Here is a 24334-nt window from a genome sequence, read left to right as displayed (position 1 = left end):
GTGCAGACGTCAGTAAATCGTTACCTCAGCTACACTGATGCACCCATTGATATAAAAAATAAATGTTTTATATCTATAGATGCACCGACTCAGCGGCATCTTTTTCAAACAGATGTTCACTCTTAGATATAAAACTGAGATGCCACACGTCCTATCAACTTGTTGACACAACAAGCCTGCAGCACTGCCATCTTGTCTCGGTCTCCCACTCGTGCTAAACATACAAACATTTGTGGACAGACCCCACAAAAAGTGCCATGAGAAAGTCATAGAACTAAAATATTAATGATGTCTGGTCGTAGTTAAATGAAAAATTATCCTTACAGTATTACATAATGGCTTACATTGAGAGACTTGTAACTCAGCCTGTGTCAAGAAATCATATTAACATTAACATTTATTGCTTAGAACTACATACATTCAATGCAAATACATGTCAAATAGCAGGGCAATCACTTCATGTTTGTTTGTTTGTCAGTTTGTTTGTTTGCTTTCTTACTTTATTTTTTTTTTTTTGTGGGGGGGGGGGGGGGGGGGGGGGGGTTGCTATGGATCCCCTTGGTTTATGGGTACCTTTGAGGCTTCCTTGGACACTCACCGAATGAATTGATTTAAAATACAATAAAATGTGTTTATTTTTCCCAGCTTTATTAGTCCCAATAATTCCTATGTAAACTCTTCACGGGATAGAGCTTTTCCTCAGCTTTAAAATGAGGTATGATTTGTGTTGATACGTGGACTAGCAAGCGAGCTGCGAATGTTTTTGTGGATTTTCTCGCCTGGGATCTATAAGTTTAGCGCAAGCAGGAGACCTACCCAAGATGGCGGATGCTGAGACATGCCAGAGGTGGCGGAAGAGGTGTCTTGCGGTTTATGTCTATTTGTCCACTTAACACATCCAATAAACTCGACACTGATTCGTCAATGTGTTTCCAACAACCAATCAGAGCAGTCAATACATCATAGGTTGTATGATGTATGATGTACATCGCCAACGCATAACCTGAACTCCCATCATGCCCTGCAGCGACCAACTCCGTGATCGCTACAATACTCTTCACCACGAGATGGCAGCACAGAACGTTTCTGGTGAAATGAAACTTAACAGACGTCAGTCTCGTTAATCACCACCACCTGTGGCTGCTCCCATCTTGTATCAAAGTACTGTGTCCGTGACAGTGATGGAGAAGTTTTTGAAAAGGAAGAATGTGAACCAGGATCTCAGCTCTGTGTTCATCCAAACAGGCCCAGGTTTCACACTGAGTGAGTAAAAATTAAAAAAAGAAATTGTGAAATACTTTTTTCTGGATTTATTTGATTCCTATTGATAAAGCATTGATGAGAATGACTTTATATTGTTAATTTAGGCTACAGAGTTTCAAATTGTACCATTTTTGGGTGGTGGTGTGCCTCGAGATTTTTCCAAAGAAAAAAGTGTGCCTTGGCTCAAAAAAAGTTGAAAAACACTGCTATAGTGGACCTGCTTCGGGGACCTTTTTCAATTGTGAGTACAGGAAGACCGACACCAGAAATGGATGAGTGAACCCAGACCAACAAAGGCTTTGTGCAGCATTTTACAGCAGGATGGATTTAATCTACAAGTGACGGGTGTCCATTTTTATTTATTTATTTTTTTTTTAACTTTCTCTGGATTAGATTGGCATTTGGTGCAGTTTAAAAAAAAAATGTTTTAATTGTAAAGTAGTGTTTCCCATATAATCCTGCACACACACAGACAAGCGCCACCACACACTACTTGTTGGTATTTATCACTCATCTACTCATATTTATGCAAAGGTTTTCAGTAAAAGGTCTGAGAAGGACATCTCACTGTGTGGGTTATCTGATGAGTGTGAATAGAATATAAATATTTTCTTCATTCTACAGGGGGAAGCTTTAATATTGCTCCACACAGAACAATCAGTGAGAGCAACCTTTAAAAAAAAAAAAAAAATTTCATAATACAACACCATAAGGTGAACACATACAGAACACAACAAAACTAAACGATAAAAAAGGACAAAACATCAGTCAACAATAAAATTTTATGTCATTATATTCAATAAAAATGAGCAAATTCCCATAATCTATTATTCTGTTTTAACAAATCACTTTTTTCCATTCCTCTTTAAAGTAGGGTTTGATTTCTGATTGGCTGGTTGGACCAACACAATTTCTACAAACTGAAACAAGCCAGGGAGAGAGAGGACACACTCTTCACTTCTGGGGCGTCGTTCCAGGTATGGGGGGGCGATTACTGTTGGAAAACCAGTAGAAAGTGAATTATGCATAAAGGTACCCCTTTAATAGCAATTTCTTTAACCAATTTTGCCACTTGAGGGCGCCAAAAACAACATACATTTGGTTATCTTTCCAAGTGTGAAGGATTATTGTTGGATAATAATAATAATAATAATAATAACAATAATAATAATAATAATAATAATAGTAATAATAATAATAATAATAATAATAATAATAAAAAAGAGTAATCCTGTTTTAATTTCTTGTTCGTTTCTCTGCAGAGTTATCCGTGAACACGGCGAGCTTCGCCAAAAGCGCGGCCATGCTGGGCAGCGCTGAGGACAACACGGCCCTGTCCCGGGCCCTCTCACAGCTGGCCGAGGTGGAGGACAAGATGGAGCAGCTCCACCAGGACCAAGCCGCCAACGACACCTTCTGCTTCGCCGAGCTGATCGCAGATTACATCCGCCTACTGGGAGCTGTGAGGGTAAGAGAATACTGCCGTCACTCTGACTTTAAAGCCAAGGAGGGACTGACGGCCGCTGTGCGTTTGTCCTGCAGGGCTCGTTCGACCAGCGGATGAAGGCGTGGCAGCGCTGGCAGGACGCTCAGGCCATGCTGCAGAAGAAGAGGGAGACGGAGGCCAAGCTGCTGTGGGCCAACAAGCCGGACAAGCTGCAGCTGGCCAAAGAGGAGATCGCCGAGGTGCAACACCCTTTGTCTCGCATGAAAACCACATCGTTTCTGCCGTTTCCACGGAAACGGGGGATCGTAAACGGGGCCTGATTCGTGTCACTGAAGGTGTTTTGCTTTCTCCCCAGTGGGAGGCCAAAGTGACGCAGTACGAGAGAGACTTCGACAGAGTTTCAGCGACACACACACACACACACACACACACACACACACACACACACACACACACACACACACACACACACACACACACACACACACACACACACACACACGTGCGCTACACTGTGACTTCTATTTAACTTGCAGACATCTCTTTGCACTTTTTCTTCTTCCTTCTTTCCTCACTCTGCATACTCGCTTGTTTCTCGCTGTTGTTTCCGTGTCATTGGGGTCGGATCTTGTCGTCGGTGTAACGTCGTCACTCGTCATCGTGCAGAGCAATGTCCGCAACGTGCACTGTGTCATAGAAACTTCTTTTGAAACAAATCAACAAAATGTTGCACTGTTTACACAATAAAATTTCAAAAGGAAATCCAGACTGGGCTGTCTGTTGTTTTATCCTCTGACTCTGGATGCTGTTCATATAAACTTTTGCATCTATTTTATATTTGTTTATTATTCCTCTCAAAGACTAAAAGCAATAAGTCATGCTGGGAAAAGGCAGCAGAAACGCTGACCCCCATGTTTCTCTTGTTGATGGCCAAAACACACACACACACCTAATACCAGAGCATAATGCTGCACTCAATTGTTTAGTTGCATATATTGCATATAATACATGCAATATATTTTCTTATGGTCTCGAATTGTCCTATAAAATGACTAGATAATTGTTTCACTGAACTCTTGTAGAAAAAAACTTCCACACTATGTCTAACTGCTTCATGGATTAGAAATTGAAAGGGCACATGAGATTAAGTTTCTAGGTATTACGATTGATGAACATTTAACATGGAAATCGCATATTAATAATGTCAAAGTAAAGGTATCCCAAATAATAGCTGTGTTGCATAGAGTCAAAGATTCTCTATATAAGAGTGCTTTGTTTTTGTTGTATAAGTCATTGATTGTTCCATATCTGACCTATTGCATTGAAGTGTGGGGAAATGCCTGTAATACATACATTAATCCAATTTTTCTTCTACAGAAAAGAGCGATTAGAGTCGCTAGTGGAAGTGGTTACAGAGACCATACTCATCCTTTATTTATACAACTAAAAACACTGAAATTTAAAGATTTAGTGGAGCTTTAGTGGACCATCTAAAAACCATGTTTAAAGCTCATCTGGAAAGTTTACCAAACAAATTGCAAAACAGATTCGCCAAGAGAAAAAGTAGATATGAACTGAAAGGAACTGAGGTTTTTACAAAACCCAGGTTTCAATCGGCCGTAAAGGAAAAATGTATCTCAATAGAAGGAGTCAGTCTGTGGAACAGTCTTGATTGTAAAACTAAAACTTCTAAGTCCATTGATGTGTTTAAGAAACTTGTTGAATTGTTAATGTTACAGAAATATGTCACTCCGGAATAGCAGATCAACCTTATTTATGTATTTTGTGTTCGATGTCTTGGAAAAAGACGGCTGCATGTGAATGAACTGGAGCTGTAAAGGATTTTGTGTTGATAAGGGGCAGACATTATAAGTTTTACTTCTTTCTGCTCCTTTTCATTCATATGAAATGCTGCTGTTGCAGTGTTTTAAATGAATGAAATAAATAATAAAATGAAAAGGAATGAAATTATATCCATATTGATCAGGTTTCATCATCCCAGCAAACCCTTGAACCTCCTCCACCCGTCTGAGCGCCGCTGCGCCGTGCAGCTGGAGGAAGTGTGGCCCGGGGGCGAACAGCATTTCTCACTCTTTTGGCTACTGACTGAAGAAAACAAGGTTCCTCTTTCTCCACAGCTTCACATTGTCAAACACCCACATGGTGCAACACCTGCAATGGGTTCACATGACAACCGCACTTTCACAGGCAGTCGTCAGCCTCCAGGGCAAACCGCTGGTAGTGATGAGGCGGCTGTTCACTGTCGCTGCCCTGCTGGTGGCCGCGCTCGGAAAGGAGACGTTTGAAGGGTGAGTGGACCCGCCAGCGCCAGAACCAGACTCCTGACACTGTTCACTGCGCCTATCAAGGGTACTGCCAGTGTTTGGTGTTTGATGCTTAATTAAGGGAAAGGTTCAGCAGTGTGTCAGTTGATTTGATAAAGATACGTTCTATACAGGCTGGTAACCTGTCCGGGGTGCGTCCCAATTTCAAGTTGAGGAACCTTCATTGTCCTTCCTTCAGCTGGTGACAGAAAAGAGAAAACATTACACGGAGCATTCGTACATTATGCAACCAAGAAAAGAAAGAAAAACCCTCCAGTAGACTGATGAATTAATTTGAGCTCCCAGGTATTAGAAGTCTTTGTCCCTGTCTTAGTTGGAATCAAGTTTCTCTTGTTAGCCCTCAAAAACTGTATGTTCGATTCAAATCCCACAAGTTATCCCGATGCAGATTTTCAGTTTTGGGTCATGAAACTAAGCAGCCTTTATTGATATTGAAGCCGACTGTGCAACAGATTCTCTCACTGTGAACATCTGCAGAAGCAGAAGTTGTTGGGTAACAGTTCTTCTTACTACGTGTTCTTTACGAGTCAACGTCTCTCTACACGCTCAGGTTGAGTAGGAGGCTGTTACTTCCATCTTGTTTTGTTTTAAAAGGCATCAAGTTCTTCGGATCACTGCTAAAGACCATGTCCAGTTGTCTCTCATCAAGGACCTGCAGGACCTGGTCGAGGTGAACCATCAGTTGCGAAGCCCTCCTCTCCTCCTGTTTGTTCCACTCGCTTCATGGTTCAGCCTCGTTTCCTTTGTGGCCCTGCAGCTGGACTTCTGGAGGGAGGTGACTCATCCGGGCTCTCCTGTGGATGTCAGAGTTCCCGTCCAGAGTCTCCAGTCTGTCAAAACCTACCTGGACACTCTGGACATCGAGTACGCCGTCATGATCGAGGACCTGCAAGTACAGCTTGAAGAGAGGAAACTGTGTGTGAGACTTTTGGAAACTGTTTTTCTAGTAGGATCTTGTCCGTGTGCTGCAGATGCTGCTGGATGAGGAGCAGGAAGAGATGAAGTCCACCGCTCCGATTGATGAACCCAGGAGTACTGACGACTTTGACTTCTCCAGATACCACACCCTCCGCCAGGTGACTGTCAACGTTTTGCTTTAGAAAAGTTCCACCTTGGGAACCGTTTTCAAATATTCGCTTTTTAAGTGGCTCCAATGTACGAACAATATGAATATGAACACATGTGTAGAGTCTGTAGTTTTCAGACCGTGGGAGAAAACCTTTGCAGACGAGATCCACACAGAAAGATTCAGACCCATGACTTTCATCTTTGCAGAGGTTTTTGCTCCTTTATCTTTTCCTTTAGAGCCCAGGTGACTGAGAGAAGTTCAAAATGGACTACATCTAACCTCTAGTGCATCAAAGCTAACAAAAACTATCAAAACTTGAATTATACTTGATCATTACTACTTAGAAATGGAGGATAGGCACCAATTGGCCTGGAAGCAAAATAGTTTGGACCCTTCAACTTTATTGGATCATCATAATGATGTTAGAATAAGACACGTCACACTACTGAGCTGCTTACAAGCAAATAAACGACACAATGGAGGCAAAAACGACTTAATTCAAGACCAAAGAGAAGGAGAATTTCATCTGTGTTCCAGATCTACAGCTTCCAGGACATGCTGGTGTCTGAGAATCCAAACCTGGTCAGTAAGGTGGTGATCGGTCGGAGCTTCGAGGGACGTCCACTGAATGTCCTCAAGGTCAAAACTCAAGAAAAACAGTTTGGAAGCTGCAAATGCAGCTTGTGGACATGTGTTGAAGAGCAAAATGTTTAGTGTTGTTGATGTGTGTGATAGTTCAGCACTGGGGGAACCAACCGGCCCGCCATCTGGGTCGACACCGGCATTCACTCCAGAGAGTGGGTCACTCAGGCCAGCGGCACCTGGTTCGCCAAGAAGGTGGATCCCCGATGACCAGTCACTGTTTTCCTCACGTTTTAACAGCGCTGAACGTGTCACTTGTTCTATGATTAGATCGTGACTGATTTTAGACGTGATCCGGCTCTCACCGCCATCCTCAATGGGACGGACGTCTTCCTGGAGACTGTGACCAACCCGGATGGGTTTGAGTACACCCACAGCAGAGTGAGCAGAGACCTGCTGCTTGGAAAACTTTAAGGACATCAATAAATACAAGAACAGACCATATGGATGTCTGAGTACTCTCCATCGATGACGTTTATAGCCTATTAGCATATACGCTGTAATACACTTGTTTGGTTGCGTTACAAAAACAAACAACAGCACCTACTTGTGGCCCAACATCCCAACTAAATTATTTTCCTGTTTTTTGTTGCCATTTCTGTTGTAAACATTGTCTTGCAAACACAGAACTTTTCTGAAATGAAAACGCAACATCCATGTGTTTTAGATTTTGAAACATGCCAATAGTAGATTTCATACTCATACCACGGCTCTAAACAAAAGACATTATTAATTTAATGATAATTTTACATAGTCATTGTTGAGTGCAAGAAAGAAAAGAAAATACCAGCAAGCATGCTCAAAGATACTATCGTCAAACAATATGGAGGCCGAGAGACAAGGCGGGTGGGTGGAGCTGCCAAGTCAGGTCTTCACTGTCCAACTTTCCATAATTTCACTGCCTGTATGAAGTCACTCTGATGTTTCCAGAACCGCCTGTGGCGAAAAACCAGGAAGCCCAACCCAGGCTCCAGGTGTGTGGGAGTAGATCCCAACAGGAACTGGAACGCTGGATTTGGAGGTGTGTTTCTACAAAAGTACCATCAAAGTAAAAGCTATATTTACTGCAGACCAGTGTATCTTTGATGGGGAGGCTTCCATTGCAATCTTGTTCAGGTCCCGGCTCCAGCACCAACCCGTGCTCAGAGATCTATCGAGGGCCGAGGCCTCACTCCGAGTCAGAGGTCAGGTCCATCGTGGACTTTGCGAAATCCCACGGTAACATCAAGGCCTTCATCTCCATCCACTCCTACTCTCAGCTGCTCCTGTACCCGTACGGCTTCACCAGGACTCCGGTCAGGGACCGCACAGAGCTGGTAGGAGAGTCTCTGGTTTGACCTACGTTCGGCCGCAGCACGAGAGTTGTACGATAGTAATATGTCTTCACAGCACAACCTGGCTCAGAGAGCCGTCACTCGGCTGGCTTCTCTCTACGGGACTCGATACAGATTCGGCAGCATCATCAACACCATCTGTAGGTTTCGTCACACTGCTGGCAGTAAACACTAGTTTAACCCAGATTATGAAAATATCCTCTCCTTTTCCTTTTCCTTGTAGACCAAGCCAGCGGCGGCAGCATCGACTGGGCCTATAACCAGGGCATCAAGTACTCCTACACTTTTGAGCTGAGAGACACCGGTCGTAACGGCTTCCTGCTCCCTGCCAATCAGATCGTCCCCACCGCCCAGGAGACCTGGCTGGCCCTGATGACCATCATGGACCACACCTTCAGGAATCCGCACTGACGCCACCGCCGTTATTTTTCACAGCGACTCCATCGGAGAAAACGTTGTACAACTACAGTCCAAATGCTCCAACAAAAACAACATTAAAGGCTGAAACTGAAAATGTGATTGTGTTTGATCACGGCAACGTCCGTCCATACGTCCATCTTGTCTTCTGCTTAGATCACTAAGACTTGTGCTGTGATTTCCTACCCACTGTTGTTGCTTTTTGAGAGTGTGTTTAAGTGACAACGGTGCTTGGCGACAATGGAAAACACAACTTGTTGAAAACCTGCTCCTAATGTAGAATGTTTAGAAAACATGGAATCTGTGAAAACTGGGCAAAACTCAACTTTTGAAAATGCTCTGACTTGGTGTAAAAGGGTGAAATGTGATTTTTATAAAATGTTCTGATTCCATCACTGTGAATTGGGGGGAAAGGCAACTTTTGAAAAGGCTCCCACTCTCTCTGTGTCTGTGTACACAGAGGAAAACACACATTTTTGAAAAAGCTCTGACTCTATGTAGATAAAGGAAATGCAAATTTTGAAAATGCTCCATCTCCGTGTAAACGGGGGAAGCCCAACATTCGATAACACTCTGAGTCCTTCTCCATATAGACTGAGAAAAATTAAATTTTTTGAAAACAGCTCCCAAAGTGGAACTTTACAAAAATGCTCCGACTCCACTGTAGGTTTCCTATGCTTGCTCATGTAAGATTTTTGTTTTCAACACATTTTTATAGAATGATCAGTGGAGTGAGAAAACAAATCTGTACAACATAAAGTGAATGTAATTGAAAGTGCGGGAAACACTTTCACTATTTATTTCAGTCATTTACAAACAAAATCACTTCATTTCAGACAAATGCTGAAAACATTTTTACAGCAAAAGAGGAGTCCAAGTATAGTTACAAGATGCACTTTACAAGAGGCAACGTCCAAACAGCATCCAACAAGTAGGCACTAATGTCTGATGAAATGCACACACACACACACACACACACACACACACACACACACACACACACACACACACACACACACACACACACACACACCTAATAAACGTAAGAACATAATGCTGCACTGAATTAGCTAATATAGCAAACTACGCAAGGTACAAATGTGAGGGAATTATCATTTGAAATGTTTGTAGTTGTACTGCATTAGTTCACACGCGAACATGTGAGTCAGCAAATTCTTTGATGGATTGTCAGCCAAAACAAACCAGAGGGAAAGTTTTACTGGAAGTTAACCGGGGGTGGTGAAAACAATGGAATTGCTTTGAAATGCAGACAAACAACATTAGTTAAATACTTCCTCGAAACATGAGAGTCCATCGCATAAACAAGCTCAGACAGTTTGCTTGCTGCTCTTCACGATGGAGCTGATTATTATATTTCTGATTCTGGTCCTCACATCGTCCGTCTCCGGTAAGTTAGATTTATGCTGATGATGGTTTGGCATTCCTCAGAGATCGACTGGGTCCTTTTTACTTTTTTCTTTTTAAAATCACTGTGAAATTTTAAGGATTAAAATTGGATTAATTAATGGCTTTTTTTCTCTTCAGCTCAAGAACTCCAATGTCTGAGCTGCTCAGATTCCTCCTGTTCATCAACAACCTCAGTGACGTGCTCCTCCGAGGCCATGTGTATATCAGCCACTATTCTAGGTAGACTTTTCTTCATCTCCAGAATTCCTCAATTAAATACATGTATTGCAACGTTCTGGCAGCTTTTCACCAACTACAATTTCCTCATTTTTTTCAATTGATAGGCAGAACAACTTCAGGATTTGAAAGAATCTTCAAAGACTGTGCAACGTCCAACATGTGTCCAACCACAGGAAATCAGACATTTTCAGCAAATGTTGGAATTTCAAGTTTTCTGGCATCTGCCATATGCTGTGACACTAATGACTGTAATGGTGAAACTCTTCCTGGTGAGTACTAATAATATTTAATCTTTTTAATCAGATGACCTCGGGGCACCACCCTTCAAATATGGCTGCTTTATTTAATCCAGGGGTGTCCAAGCTCGGTCCTGGAGGGCCGGCGTCCTGCAGGGTTTAGCTCCTCCCAGTTGTAAGACACCTGATTGCAATGAAGGGCTGGTTATTGGGCTTTTTCACAACCTTGGTGATGACATCATCATTACGTTCATGTATGCTGAAGCAGGGAGAGAACTAAACATTCAGGACACCGGCCCTCCAGGACCGAGTTTGGACACACCTGATTTAATCTGTTTATTTGATTTAATGAACCTAAATATTCTCTTGTCTTGTGATAAAACTCATTGTCCTTTAATATTTCAGCTCCGACTCCTGAGACAGACAATGGTAGAGTGTGTTTCAGCTGTTCACCTGGTCAAAGTAATTGCTCGGTTTCAACACAATGTGAAGGAGCTGAGGATCGATGCTTTACAGGAACTAGTGAGTTATAACTATCAGTGATGTTGACTTGTGTCCAAATCAAATCTCTTCATAATGACTTCTGAGATTATATATATGTCTATGACTTACAAGCATAGATGCTGAGTTATGGAATTAAATATTCTGCATTGGGATAAAAAAAAAAATAAGAAATGCAAATAATTAAAATGTACATTAATGAGAACATGTCTTCTTCCTCAGTAACAAGAGGTTCAGTGGATTCTCCAGTGTTTGGTTGTATATCTCAAAGTGTGTGTGAAGTTGGACAAGATCTGGAAATGTTTCCACTGCTGGAAGACATTGGTACCATCAGCAGTGGACCAATCTGTTGTCAAGGAGATCGATGTAATGGTGGTATTATAACAACTGGAACTAATACAACAACAACAACCACTACATTAACTGCAACCACTGCCCCAACTATGACAATTACTGCCCCACTGACAACAATTAATGCCCCACCGTCAATAACTATTGTCCTACCGACAACCACTACTGCCCCGCCTACAACAACTACTGCACCAACTACAACAACTACTGCCCCGCCTACAACAACTACTGCACCAATTACAACAACTACTGCCCCGCCTACAACAACTACTGCACCAATTACAACAACTACTGCACCGCCTACAACAACTACTGCCCCGCCTACAACAACTACTGCCCCGCCTACAACAACTACTGCACCAACTACAACAACTACTTTTCTATCTACAACAACTACTGCACCAACTCTTGCTATATCTACAATAACTACTACTACAAGAACTACTACAACAACAACAAACACTACATCAATTGCAACCACTGCCCCAACTACAACAACTGCACCACCTACAACAACAACTGCCCCACCTACAACAACTACTGCCCGCCCTACAACAACAAGAACAACGACAACCCCTCCTCCACCTCTGCAATGTCTGAGCTGCTCAGATTCCTCCTGTGCATCAACAACCTCAGTGACGTGCTCCTCGGAGACCATGTGTATATCAGCCACTATTCTAGGTAGACTTTTCTTCATCTCTAGAATTCCTCAATTAAATACATGTACTGCAATGTTCTGGCAGTTTTTCACCAACTACAACTAAGTCATTCTTCCCTCTATAGGTACATCATTTCTATCTCCACCACCATTTACAACAGAGAGAATCTTCAGAGGCTGTGCAACGTCCTCCGTGTGTCCAAACACAGGAAATCAGACATTTTCAGTAGATGTTGGACATTCAAATGTTCTGGCATCTGCCAGATGCTGCGACAGTGATGACTGTAATGGAGAAACTCTTCCGAGTGAGTATTGATAAAGTTTAATCTGTTTACTCAGGTGACCTCAGGGCACCACCCGTAAAAGGGTCGTGAAAATGTTCGCTCATCTTCTGATAAAACTCCTTGTGTCACGGGTGAAGGGTGGACTCAAAAGCCAGACAAAGTAGGTTGTGAGAAAAGTCTGTCCTTATTGGAAAATGTCAGCGGGACCACCCTTAAAGTATATATATTCTTTTTATCTGTGTTATGAAAAAGAAACACAAAGTAATTTTGATATGAAAAAATGTTCTCTCATCTTCTTGGAAAACCTATTTTTCATTCATGTTTCAGCTCCGACTACTCAGACAATCAACGATGGAGTATGTGTCACTTGTATTCCTGGTCAAAGTGATTGCTTCAGTATATTAATATGTGAAGGAGTAGAGGATCAATGCGTTGAAGCATCTGGTGAGTCTTCTGACTAAGTCCTTGAACAAAGGTGTTTCAATGTATTTTGCCACTTAAACATCATTCAAAATCTCAGAGTACCAAAATGTGATCCCTAGCGCCACCTTGGATCACTAAAACAGCCACCACAGGCTGTAGGAACGTCGTAGACATCAAACCAAAACCAAATCTAAAAATCACATTCTGACACCCCAAACCTAAATCGAGCAGGAAGGCCACAATTTGCGAGGAGATCAGAATCGCGCCAAGGACCTGCTGAACAAGATGATGTAACACGTGTGGATAACTCCATAAAACATGACCTTTACATTAAGAAGAAATTGCTGTCATCTGTTTTCCTCCTAGGATTTTAAATGTTTACAGCGGACTCGTATGAGAGGAAAATCGTGCGTCCAACTGAGGCTCCTTGTGTCAAAAGTCGAGGTACTCAACTTCGGGCCAGGACGGCCATAGTCCTGCATGTTTTAGCTCTCTTCTTGCTTCAGCATACCTCAGTCTGATGATGTTATCACCAAGCTTGTGGAAAAGCACAATAATGAGCCTCTCATTGCAATGAGGTGTGTTGCAGCTGGGAGAGAAATGAACCATACAGGACTGCAGAACCCCCGGTCTAAAGTATAAGTCTGGCTGCTTTGAATCCCATATCGACGGAAAGATAACAGATTTTCCTCTCAAAAAAAGAAAAGTTGATTAAAATTGCACCAAAGTCGGGGGGATCTGTGAGGAGCCGTTTCCCCAATAGTTAAATTGCTCTTCTCTGTCTCTCTCTGGGTCATGTGACTCAGGGGGATTTTCGACTGGAAAGAACCAGGGGCTAGATCGGAGCCAGGGCCAGAGTTAGCACCACTTCTTTGTCTTTCCACCGCCAAAACCGGTTCTTAACAGGGGTTAAACTGGTGCTACCCTGGCTCCACTTCCTTCCTTGACCAGAGAGGAGCCAGGCTGGAGCCAGATGCGTCATCGGGTGGGGGTGGAGTTACCGCCAGAGTTTTCGCTCCTAACAAGGTGGAAGAGACATGCACCAGCTTTCTGAAAACAACGACAAACACGGAGCTCCAGAGTAGTTATCAAGAAAAAAATTTAAATAAAGCATTGGAACGATGTAATCAGTCGCTCCCTGAAGTTGTTAATAGGAGGGAACGAGATAATAACCTTGATCGCAGCGCCGCGGTTCTCGAAGTGCAGAGCTCCTCCACTGCGCTGTCAGCTGCGTGAGAGAAATAATTTAGAAGCAGTTTTCCATTGTTTTCACACTTTTCATCGTAACATCATTCTAGCTAACTTCCCTTTCATGTTTTGTTTTGCGTAATCACCACAGGCTGAGCCACTGCGCAATGTGGTGTGTGGCTGCATTGCGCTCTGCTCCGAGACACTCCAATATTTTTAACCACAGAACTTTATAATGAAGCGATAATTTTGGTTCATCAGCAACTAAAAGCCAAACTCCAAACTACTGTAAATGAAAGACTGGGTTTTTTTAAACATAAAATGAGCCTTTAAATGGCTTCATGTGAAAGAGAACTTTAATCAGTGTGTGTTTACGCAGGTTTCCATTATAAATGGCTGTAGAGCTGCGTTCTATCATTCTACACCTCCATTCCTCCTGATGTTGAAGCATTTGATTGAGACATGTCCAGAAACAAAGTGAAAGGAGCAGAAATTCACAACGTAATGCCCAAATGTTGAAAAATAAGCCCCAAGCTCATCCATGCGTTTTTTTTTTTTCTCTCTCTGGCAACTCTGCGGCTCTGGACGGAGACAGATGTGAAAAAACACCAATAGAGGAGATTCAATGTTTTCTGTCTCTTTTGTCTGCATGCGAGATTCAGGCCAGACTAGATGGAGTAACCCGGACCAAACAGATGAATACAGTCCATCTCCTTGTTCTTCTATATGAGCGCTGTCAGCGCTGATCGGTGAAATCAGTGATGTATCACGTTTTGGAGCGACGTAATGACCTGGTTCTCACTTGTCTCTATTAGCGGTGGAAAAAGAAGCAGTTCTTTGGAGGTGCTCAATAAAGAACTGGACCTGGCACCGGCCCTGAACTAGCTCCTGTGTCTTTTAGGTGGAAAAGCCCTATCAGTGAAGCTTGGGAGAATATTGAGCAATAAAAATCCAAGTGTTGCACAAAAGACTAAGTATTGTGCAATAAAACCCCAGTATTGTTACATTTCAAAATAAAAACCTTAATGTCCTTCAATATAAAAGTCCTTGTTTATTAAAACATTGTATATTGTATCAATATATAAATGGGACAGAGGCCCTGATTGGACCGACCCCAACACGCCAGAGTGCAAAGTCCTGATCCAGGCGACTTGTAGCATTAATTTTTTTCTTCTTCTACAGTGATGAACAGTTTTCAGGATGCTCCATCTTTTGGTTGTATATCTCAAAGTGTGTGTGAAGCTGCTCCAGACCTGGGGATGTTTCCACTACTGGAAAATATTGGAACCTTCACCACTGGACCAATCTGTTGTCAAGGAGATCTGTGTAATGATGGAACACTGACAAGACCGGAACCACCTGCAATTCCTCCTCCTCCACCTCTCCAATGTCTGACCTGCTCAGATTCCTCCTGTTCATCAACAACCTCAGTGACGTGCTCCTCGGGGAGCATGTGTCTATCAGCCACTATTCGAGGTAGACTTTTCTTCGTCTCTAGAATTCCTAAATTAAATACATGTATTGCAACGTTCTGGCAGCTTTTCACCAACTACAATTTCCTCATTTTTTTCAACTGATAGGCAGAACAACTTCAGTATTTGTAAGAATCTTCAAAGGCTGTGCAACGTCCAACATGTGTCCAACCACAGGAAATCAGACATTTTCAGCAAATGTTGGAATTTCAAGTTTTCTGGCGTCTGCCATATGCTGTGACACTAATGACTGTAATGGTGAAACTCTTCCTGGTGAGTAGTGATACTATTTAATCTTTTTAATCAGATGACCTCGGGGCACCACCCTTCAAATATGGCTCCTTTATTTAATCCAGGGTGTCCAAGCTCGGTCCTGGAGGGCCGGCGTCCTGCAGGGCTTAGCTCCTCCCAGTTGTAAGACACCTGATTGCAATGAAGGGCTGGTTATTGGGCTTTTTCACAACCTTGGTGATGACATCATCATTACGTTCATGTATGCTGAAGCAGTGAGAGAACTAAACATTCAGGACACCGGCCCTCCAGGACCGAGTTTGGACACACCTGATTTAATCTGTTTATTTGATTTAATGAACCTAAATATTCTCTTGTCTTGTGATAAAGCTCATTGTCCTTTAATGTTTCAGCTCCGACTCCTCAGACAGACAATGGTAGAGTGTGTTTCAGCTGTTTTCCTGGTCAAAGTAATTGCTCGGTTTCAACACAATGTGAAGGAGCTGAGGATCGATGCTTTCAAGGAACTAGTGAGTTATAACTTTCGGTGATGTTGACTTGTGTCCAAATCAAATCTCTTCATAATGACTTCTGAGATTATATATATGTCTATGACTTACAAGCTTTGACGCTAAACTGTGGAATTAAATATTCTGCATTGGCATAATAAAAAATTAAAGAAATGCAAATAATTAAAATGTACATTTATGAGAACATGTCTTCTTCCTCAGTAACAAGAGGTTCAGTGGATTCTCCAGTGTTTGGTTGTTCGTCTCAAAGTGTGTGTGAAGTTGGACAAGATCTGGAAATGTTTCCACTGCTGGAAGACATTGGTACCATCAGCAGTGGACCAATCTGTTGTCAAGGAGATCTGTGTAATGATGGAACTGCTGGACCTCGTCATTGTCAAACCTGCTCTAATGAGGCCTGTTCATCAACAACCTCAGTGACGTGCTCCTCGGAGACCATGTGTATATCAGCCACTATTCTAGGTAGACTTTTCTTCATCTCTAGAATTCCTCAATTAAATACATGTACTGCAATGTTCTGGTAGTTTTTCACCAACTACAACTAAATCATTCTTCCCTCTGTAGATACATCACTTCTATCTCCACGATCATCTACAACAGAGAGAACCTTCAGAGGCTGTGCAACGTCCTCCGTGTGTCCAAACACAGGAAATCAGACATTTTCAGTAGATGTTGGACATTCAAATGTTCTGGCATCTGCCATATGCTGCGACAGTGATGACTGTAATGGAGAAACTCTTCCGAGTGAGTATTGATAAAGTTTAATCTGTTTACTCAGGTGACCTCAGGGCACCACCCGTAAAAGGGTCGTGAAAATGTTCGCTCATCTTCTGATAAAACTCCTTGTGTCACGGGTGAAGGGTGGACTCAAAAGCCAGACAAAGTAGGTTGTGAGAAAAGTCTGTCCTTATTGGAAAATGTCAATGGGACCACCCTTAAATTATATATATTCTTTTAATCTGTGTTATGAAAAAGAAACACAAAGTAATTTTGATATGAAAAAATGGTCTCTCATCTTCTTGTAAAACCTATTTTTCACTAATGTTTCAGCTCCGACTCCTCAGACAATCAACGATGGAGTATGTTTCACTTGTATTCCTGGTCAAAGTGATTGCTTCAGTATATTAATATGTGAAGGAGTAGAGGATCAATGCGTTGAAGCATCTGGTGAGTCTTCTGACTAAGTCCTTGAACAAAGGTGTTTCAATGTATTTTGCCACTTCAACATCATTCAAAATCTCAGAGTACCAAAATGTGATCCCTAGCGCCACCTTGGATCACTAAAACAGCCACCACAGGCTGTAGGAACGTCGTAGACATCAAACCAAAACCAAATCTAAAAATCACATTCTGACACCCCAAACCTAAATCGAGCAGGAAGGCCACAATTTGCGAGGAGATCAGAATCGCGCCAAGGACCTGCTGAACAAGATGATGTAACATGTGTGGATAACTACATAAAACATGGCCTTTACATTAAGAAGAAATTGCTGTCATCTGTTTTCCTCCTAGGATTTTAAATGTTTACAGCGGACTCGTATTAGAGGAAAATCGTACATCAAACCGAGGCTCCTTGTGTCAAAAGTCGAGGTACTCAACTTCGGGCCAGGACGGCCATAGTCCTGCATGTTTTAGCTCTCTTCTTGCTTCAGCATGCCTCAATCTGATGATGTTATCACCAAGCTTGTGAAAAAGCACAATAATGAGCCTCTCATTGCAATGAGGTGTGTTGCAGCTGGGAGAGAAATGAACCATACAGGACTGCAGAACCCCCGGTCTAAAGTATAAGTCTGGCTGCTTTGAATCCCATATAGACGGAAAGATAACAGATTTTCCTCTCAAAAAAAGAAAAGTTGATTAAAATTGCACCAAAGTCGGGGGGATCTGTGAGGAGCCGTTTCCCCAATAGTTAAATTGCTCTTCTCTGTCTCTCTCTGGGTCATGTGACTCAGGGGGATTTTCGACAGGAAAGAACCAGGGGCTAGATCGGAGCCAGGGCCAGAGTTAGCAGCACTTCTTTGTCCTTCCACCGCCAAAACCGGTTCTTAACAGGGGTTAAACTGGTGCTACCCTGGCTCCACTTCCTTCCTTGACCAGAGAGGAGCCAGGCTGGAGCCAGATGCGTCATCGGGTGGGGGTGGAGTTACCGCCAGAGTTTTCGCTCCTAACAAGGTGGAAGAGACATGAACCAGCTTTCTGAAAACAACGACAAACACGGAGCCCCGGAGTAATTATCAAGAAAAAAATTAAAATAAAGCATTGGAACAATGTAATCATTCGCTCCCTGAAGTTAATAATAGGAGGGAACGAGATAATAACCTTGATCGCATCGCCGCGGTTCTCGAAGTGCAGAGCTCCTCCACTGCGCTGTCAGCTGCGTGAGAGAAATAATTTAGAAGCAGTTTTCCATTGTTTTTACACTTTTCATCGTAACATCATTCTAACTAACTTCACTTGTCATGTTTTGTTTTGCGTAATCACCACAGGCTGAGCCACTGCGCAATGCGGTGTGTGGCTGCATTGCGCTCTGCTCCGAGACACCAATATTTTTTACCACTGAACTTTATAATGAAGCGATACTTTTGGTTCATCAGCAACTAAAAGCCAAACTCCAAACTACTGTAAATGAAAGATTGGGTTTTTTTAAACATAAAATGAGCCTTCAAATGGCTTCATGTGAAAGAGAACTTTAATCAGTGTGTGTTTACGCAGGTTTCCATTATAAATGGCTGTAGAGCTGCGTTCTATCATTCTACACCTCCATTCCTCCTGATGTTGAAGCATTTGATTGAGACATGTCCAGAAACAAAGTGAAAGGAGCAGAAATTCACAACGTAATGCCCAAATGTTGATAAATAAGGCCCAAGCTCATCCATGCGTTTTTTTTTTCTCTCTCTCTGGCCACTCTGCGGCTCTGGACGGAGACAGATGTGAAAAAACACCAATAGAGGAGATTCAATGTTTTCTGTCTCTTTTGTCTGCATGCGAGATTCAGGCCAGACTAGATGGAGTAACCCGGACCAAACAGATGAATACAGTCCATCTCCTTGTTCTTCTATATGAGCGCTGTCAGCGCTGATCGGTGAAATCAGTGATGTATCACGTTTTGGAGCGACGTATTGACCTGGCTCTCACTTGTCTCTATTAGCGGTGGAAAAAGAAGCAGTTCTTTGGAGGTGCTCAATAAAGAACTGGACCTGGCACCGGCCCTGAACTAGCTCCTGTGTCTTTTTGGTGGAAAAGCCCTATCAGTGAAGCTTGGGAGAATATTGATCAATAAAAATCCAAGTGTTGCACAAAAGACTAAGTATTGTGCAATAAAACCCCAGTATTGTTACATTTCAAAATAAAAACCTTAATGTCCCTCAATATAAAAGTCCTTGTTTATTAAAACATTATATATTATATCAATATCTAAATGGGACAGAGGCCCTGATTGGACCGACCCCAACATGCCAGAGTGCAAAGTCCTGATCCAGGCGACTTGTAGCATTAATTTTTATTTTGTTTTGTTTTCTTCTTCTACAGTGATGAACAGTTTTCAGGATGCTCCATCTTTTGGTTGTATATCTCAAAGTGTGTGTGAAGCTGCTCCAGACCTGGGGATGTTTCCACTACTGGAAAATATTGGAACCTTCACCACTGGACCAATTTGTTGTCAAGGAGATCTGTGTAATGATGGAACACTGACAAGACCGGAACCATGTACAATTCCACCTCTTCCACCTCTCCAATGTCTGAGCTGCTCAGATTCCTCCTGTTCATCAACAACCTCAGTGACATGCTCCTCAGAGACCATGTGTATATCAGCCACTATTCTAGGTAGACTTTTCTTCATCTCTAGAATTCCTCAATTAAATACATGTACTGCAATGTTCTGGCAGCTTTTCACCAACTACAATTTCCTCATTTTTTTCAATTGATAGGCAGAACAACTTCAGAATTTGTAAGAATCTTCAAAGGCTGTGCAACATCCAACATGTGTCCAACCACAGGAAATCAGACATTTTCGGCAAATGTTGGAATTTCAAGTTTTCTGGCGTCTGCCATATGCTGTGACACTAATGACTGTAATGGTGAAACTCTTCCTGGTGAGTACTAATAATATTTAATCTTTTTAATCAGATGACCTCGGGGCACCACCCTTCAAATATGGCTGCTTTATTTAATCCAGGGGTGTCCAAGCTCAGTCCTGGAGGGCCGGCGTCCTGCAGGGTTTAGCTCCTCCCAGTTGTAAGACACCTGATTGCAATGAAGGGCTGGTTGTTGGGCTTTTTCAAAACCTTGGTGATGACATCATCATTACGTTCATGTATGCTGAAGCAGGGAGAGAACTAAACATTCAGGACACCTGCCCTCCAGGACTGAGTTTGGACACACCTGATTTAATCTGTTTATTTGATTTAATGAACCTAAATATTCTCTTGTCTTGTGATAAAGCTCATTGTCCTTTAATGTTTCAGCTCCAACTCCTCAGACAGACAATGGTAGAGTGTGTTTCAGCTGTTCTCCTGGTCAAAGTAATTGCTCGGTTTCAACACAATGTGAAGGAGCTGAGGATCGATGCTTTCAAGGAACTAGTGAGTTATAACTTTCAGTGATGTTGACTTGTGTCCAAATCAAATCTCTTCACAATGACTTCTGAGATTATATATATGTCTATGACTTACAAGCATAGATGCTAAACTGTGAAATGAAATATTCTGCATTGGCATAATAAAAAATAAAAGAAATGCAAATAATTAAAATATACATTTATGAGAACATGTCTTCTTCCTCAGTAACAAGAGGTTCAGTGGATTCGCCAGTGTTTGGTTGTTCGTCTCAAAGTGTGTGTGAAGTTGGACGAGATCTGGAAATGTTTCCACTGCTAGAAGACATTGGTACCATCAGCAGTGGACCAATCTGTTGTCAAGGAGATCTGTGTAATGATGGAACTGCTGGACCTCGTCATTGTCAAACCTGCTCCAATGATGCCTGTTCATCAACAACCTCAGTGACGTGCTCCTCAGAGACCATGTGTATATCAGCCACTATTCTAGGTAGACTTTTCTTCATCTCTAGAATTCCTCAATTAAATACATGTATTGCAACGTTCTGGCAGCTTTTCACCAACTACAATTTCCTAATTTTTTTCAACTGATAGTCAGAGCAACTTCAGAATTTGTAATAATCTTCAAAGGCTGTGCAACGTCCAACATGTGTCCAACCACAGGAAATCAGACGTTTTCGGCAAATGTTGGAATTTCAAGTTTTCTGGCGTCTGCCATATGCTGTGACACTAATGACTGTAATGGTGAAACTCTTCCTGGTGAGTACTAATAATATTTAATCTTTTTAATCAGATGACCTCGGGGCACCACCCTTCAAATATGGCTGCTTTATTTAATCCAGGGGTGTCCAAGCTCGGTCCTGGAGGGCCGGCGTCCTGCAGGGTTTAGCTCCTCCCAGTTGTAAGACACCTGATTGCAATGAAGGGCTGGTTGTTGGGCTTTTTCAAAATCTTGGTGATGACATCATCATTACGTTTATGTATGCTTAAGCAGGGAGAGAACTAAACATTCAGGACACCGGCCCTCCAGGACCGAGTTTGGACACACCTGATTTAATCTGTTTATTTTATTTAATAAACCTAAATATTCTCTTGACTTGTGATAAAACTCATTGTCCTTTAATGTTTCAGCTCCAACTCCTCAGACAGACAATGGTAGAGTGTGTTTCAGCTGTTTTCCTGGTCAAAGTAATTGCTCGGTTTCAACACAATGTGAAGGAGCTGAGGATCGATGCTTTCAAGGAACTAGAGAGTTATAACTTTCGCTGATGTTTACTTGTATCCAAATCAAATATCTTTACAATGACTTCTGAGATTATATATATGTCTATGACTTACAAGCTTTGACGCTAAACTGTGGAATTAAATATTCTGCATTGGCATAATAAAAAATAAAAGAAATGCAAATAATTAAAATGTACATTAATGAGAACATGTCTTTTTCCTCAGTAACAAGAGGTTCAGTGGATTCTCCAGTGTTTGGTTGTTCGTCTCAAAGTGTGTGTGAAGTTGGACAATATCTGGAAATGTTTCCACTGCTGGAAGACATTGGTACCATCAGCAGTGGACCAATCTGTTGTCAAGGAGATCTGTGTAATGATGGAACTGCTGGACCTCGTCATTGTCAAACCTGCTCCAATGAGCCCTGTTCATCAACAACCTCAGTGACGTGCTCCTCGGAGACCATGTGTATATCAGCCACTATTCTAGGTAGACTTTTCTTCATCTCTAGAATTCCTAAATTAAATACATGTACTGCAACGTTCTGGCAGCTTTTCACCAACTACAATTTCCTCATTTTTTTCAATTGATAGGCAGAACAACTTCAGAATTTGTAAGAATCTTCAAAGGCTGTGCAACATCCAACATGTGTCCAACCACAGGAAATCAGACATTTTCGGCAAATGTTGGAATTTCAAGTTTTCTGGCGTCTGCCATATGCTGTGACACTAATGACTGTAATGGTGAAACTCTTCCTGGTGAGTACTAATAATATTTAATATTTTTAATCAGATGACCTCGGGGCACCACCGTTCAAATATGGCTGCTTTATTTAATCCAGGGGTGTCCAAGCTCGGTCCTGGAGGGCCGGCATCCTGCAGGGCTTAGCTCCTCCCAGTTGTAAGACTCCTGATTGCAATGAAGGGCTGGTTATTGGGCTTTTTCACAACCTTGGTGATGACATCATCATTACGTTCATGTATGCTGAAGCAGGGAGAGAACTAAACATTCAGGACACCTGCCCTCCAGGACCGAGTTTGGACACACCTGATTTAATCTGTTTATTTGATTTAATGAACCTAAATATTCTCTTGTCTTGTGATAAAACTCATTGTCCTTTAATGTTTCAGCTCCAACTCCTGAGACAGACAATGGTAGAGTGTGTTTCAGCTGTTCTCCTGGTCAAAGTAATTGTTCGGTTTCAACACAATGTGAAGGAGCTGAGGATCGATGCTTTCAAGGAACTAGTGAGTTATAACTTTCAGTGATGTTGACTTGTGTCCAAATCAAATCTCTTCATAATGACTTCTGAGATTATATATATGTCTATGACTTCCAAGCTTTGACGCTAAACTGTGGAATTAAATATTCTGCATTGGCATAATAAAAAATAAAAGAAATGCAAATAATTAAAATGTACATTTATGAGAAAATATCTTCTTCCTCAGTAACAAGAGGTTCAGTGGATTCTCCAGTGTTTGGTTGTTCGTCTCAAAGTGTGTGTGAAGTTGGACGAGATCTGGAAATGTTTCCACTGCTGGAAGACAATGGTACCATCAGCAGTGGACCAATCTGTTGTCAAGGAGATCTGTGTAATGATGGAACACTGACAAGACCGGAACCATCTACAATTCCACCTCCTCCACCTCTCCAATGTCTGAGCTGCTCAGATTCCTTCTGTTCATCAACAACCTCAGTGACGTGCTCCTCGGAGACCATGTGTATATCAGCCACTATTCTAGGTAGACTTTTCTTCATCTCTAGAATTCCTCAATTAAATACATGTATTGCAACGTTCTGGCAGCTTTTCACCAACTACAACTAACTCACTTTTCACTCTATAGATAAAATACTTGATGAGCCTTTACCAACGAGAATCTACAGAGGCTGTGCAGCGTCCTCCGTGTGTCCAACCACAGGGGATCGGAGCTTTTCAATGGATACAGGTTTTTCAAGTGTTCTGGTTGAAGCCACTTGCTGCAGCACAGATGACTGCAACTATCTCTCAGAGCTCAGCTGATTAAAGTGAAAATTATGGCTGCCTCACTTATTGTGTTTAATCAGATGACCTTATAACTGCATCACATTAGCAGTGCATTATTAATTTACATGTTTACTAAAAGTTTGGTTCCTGTCCTCAAAGACAGTCCTATGCTCGGCAGGCGGAATTATGTCACAGTTGTTTTCCAGGAGAACATATTTAATGTCTGTAAGGTGCATAGGTTGAATACATGGGATGTTTCTACAAGTGTTTCTATGTTCTGAACATGTTTTATAGAAGCTGAAGAGCAGTATGAGACAGGACTTACCCCCTGCACTTGTGTAATGCAACCAATGAGGTTGGTGTATTGCCAGTTCTTGTTTTTTAGTGTAATGCTATGCTAAGATTGCTAATGTTGCTTATGCTAACTGTGCTAAATTCAGGTGGAGTGAAAATGTTCATCAAAAATACAATTCATATGTAAGTTCATGATGTTAAAAGCTTCATTTAAGTTAGTATAGTTAGAAAAGGTTGACATTAAA

At 42.0% G+C, this 24334-nt stretch overlaps 2 protein-coding genes and 1 long non-coding RNA gene across 3 annotated transcripts; all 3 read left to right on the top strand.

The window, feature by feature from the left end:
• Positions 1 to 4954: 4954 nt before the first annotated feature.
• On the top strand, positions 4955 to 8511 carry LOC308136979 (carboxypeptidase A1-like; the record flags this gene model as incomplete). The annotated part of the gene is made up of 11 exons (XM_080505535.1): positions 4955 to 5019; positions 5650 to 5725; positions 5813 to 5947; positions 6027 to 6131; positions 6662 to 6763; positions 6860 to 6961; positions 7037 to 7147; positions 7697 to 7787; positions 7883 to 8082; positions 8156 to 8240; positions 8324 to 8511. 11 exons carry the CDS (start codon positions 4955 to 4957, stop codon positions 8509 to 8511), a joined length of 1260 nt encoding a protein of 419 aa, XP_080361661.1.
• A 7879-nt stretch (positions 8512 to 16390) lies between these two features.
• On the top strand, positions 16391 to 21360 carry LOC308136978 (uncharacterized protein; the record flags this gene model as incomplete). The annotated part of the gene is made up of 8 exons (XM_080505534.1): positions 16391 to 16500; positions 16603 to 16782; positions 17089 to 17205; positions 19567 to 19860; positions 19965 to 20129; positions 20502 to 20618; positions 20820 to 21080; positions 21185 to 21360. Exons 1-8 carry the CDS (start codon positions 16476 to 16478, stop codon positions 21358 to 21360), a joined length of 1335 nt encoding a protein of 444 aa, XP_080361660.1. The 5' UTR covers positions 16391 to 16475.
• Positions 21361 to 22089: 729 nt separating this feature from the next.
• Positions 22090 to 23058, top strand: LOC308136675. The gene is made up of 3 exons (XR_013936835.1): positions 22090 to 22300; positions 22405 to 22569; positions 22942 to 23058. It is a non-coding gene; the product is annotated as an uncharacterized lncRNA (long non-coding RNA).
• Positions 23059 to 24334: the final 1276 nt, after the last annotated feature.

Source organism: Blennius ocellaris (genome assembly GCF_963422515.1).
Source record: "Blennius ocellaris genome assembly, chromosome: 11".
NCBI lineage: Eukaryota > Metazoa > Chordata > Actinopteri > Blenniiformes > Blenniidae > Blennius > Blennius ocellaris.
The sequence above is the reverse complement of the archived record's forward strand: the minus strand, read 5'-3'. Positions and strand labels throughout refer to the sequence as shown.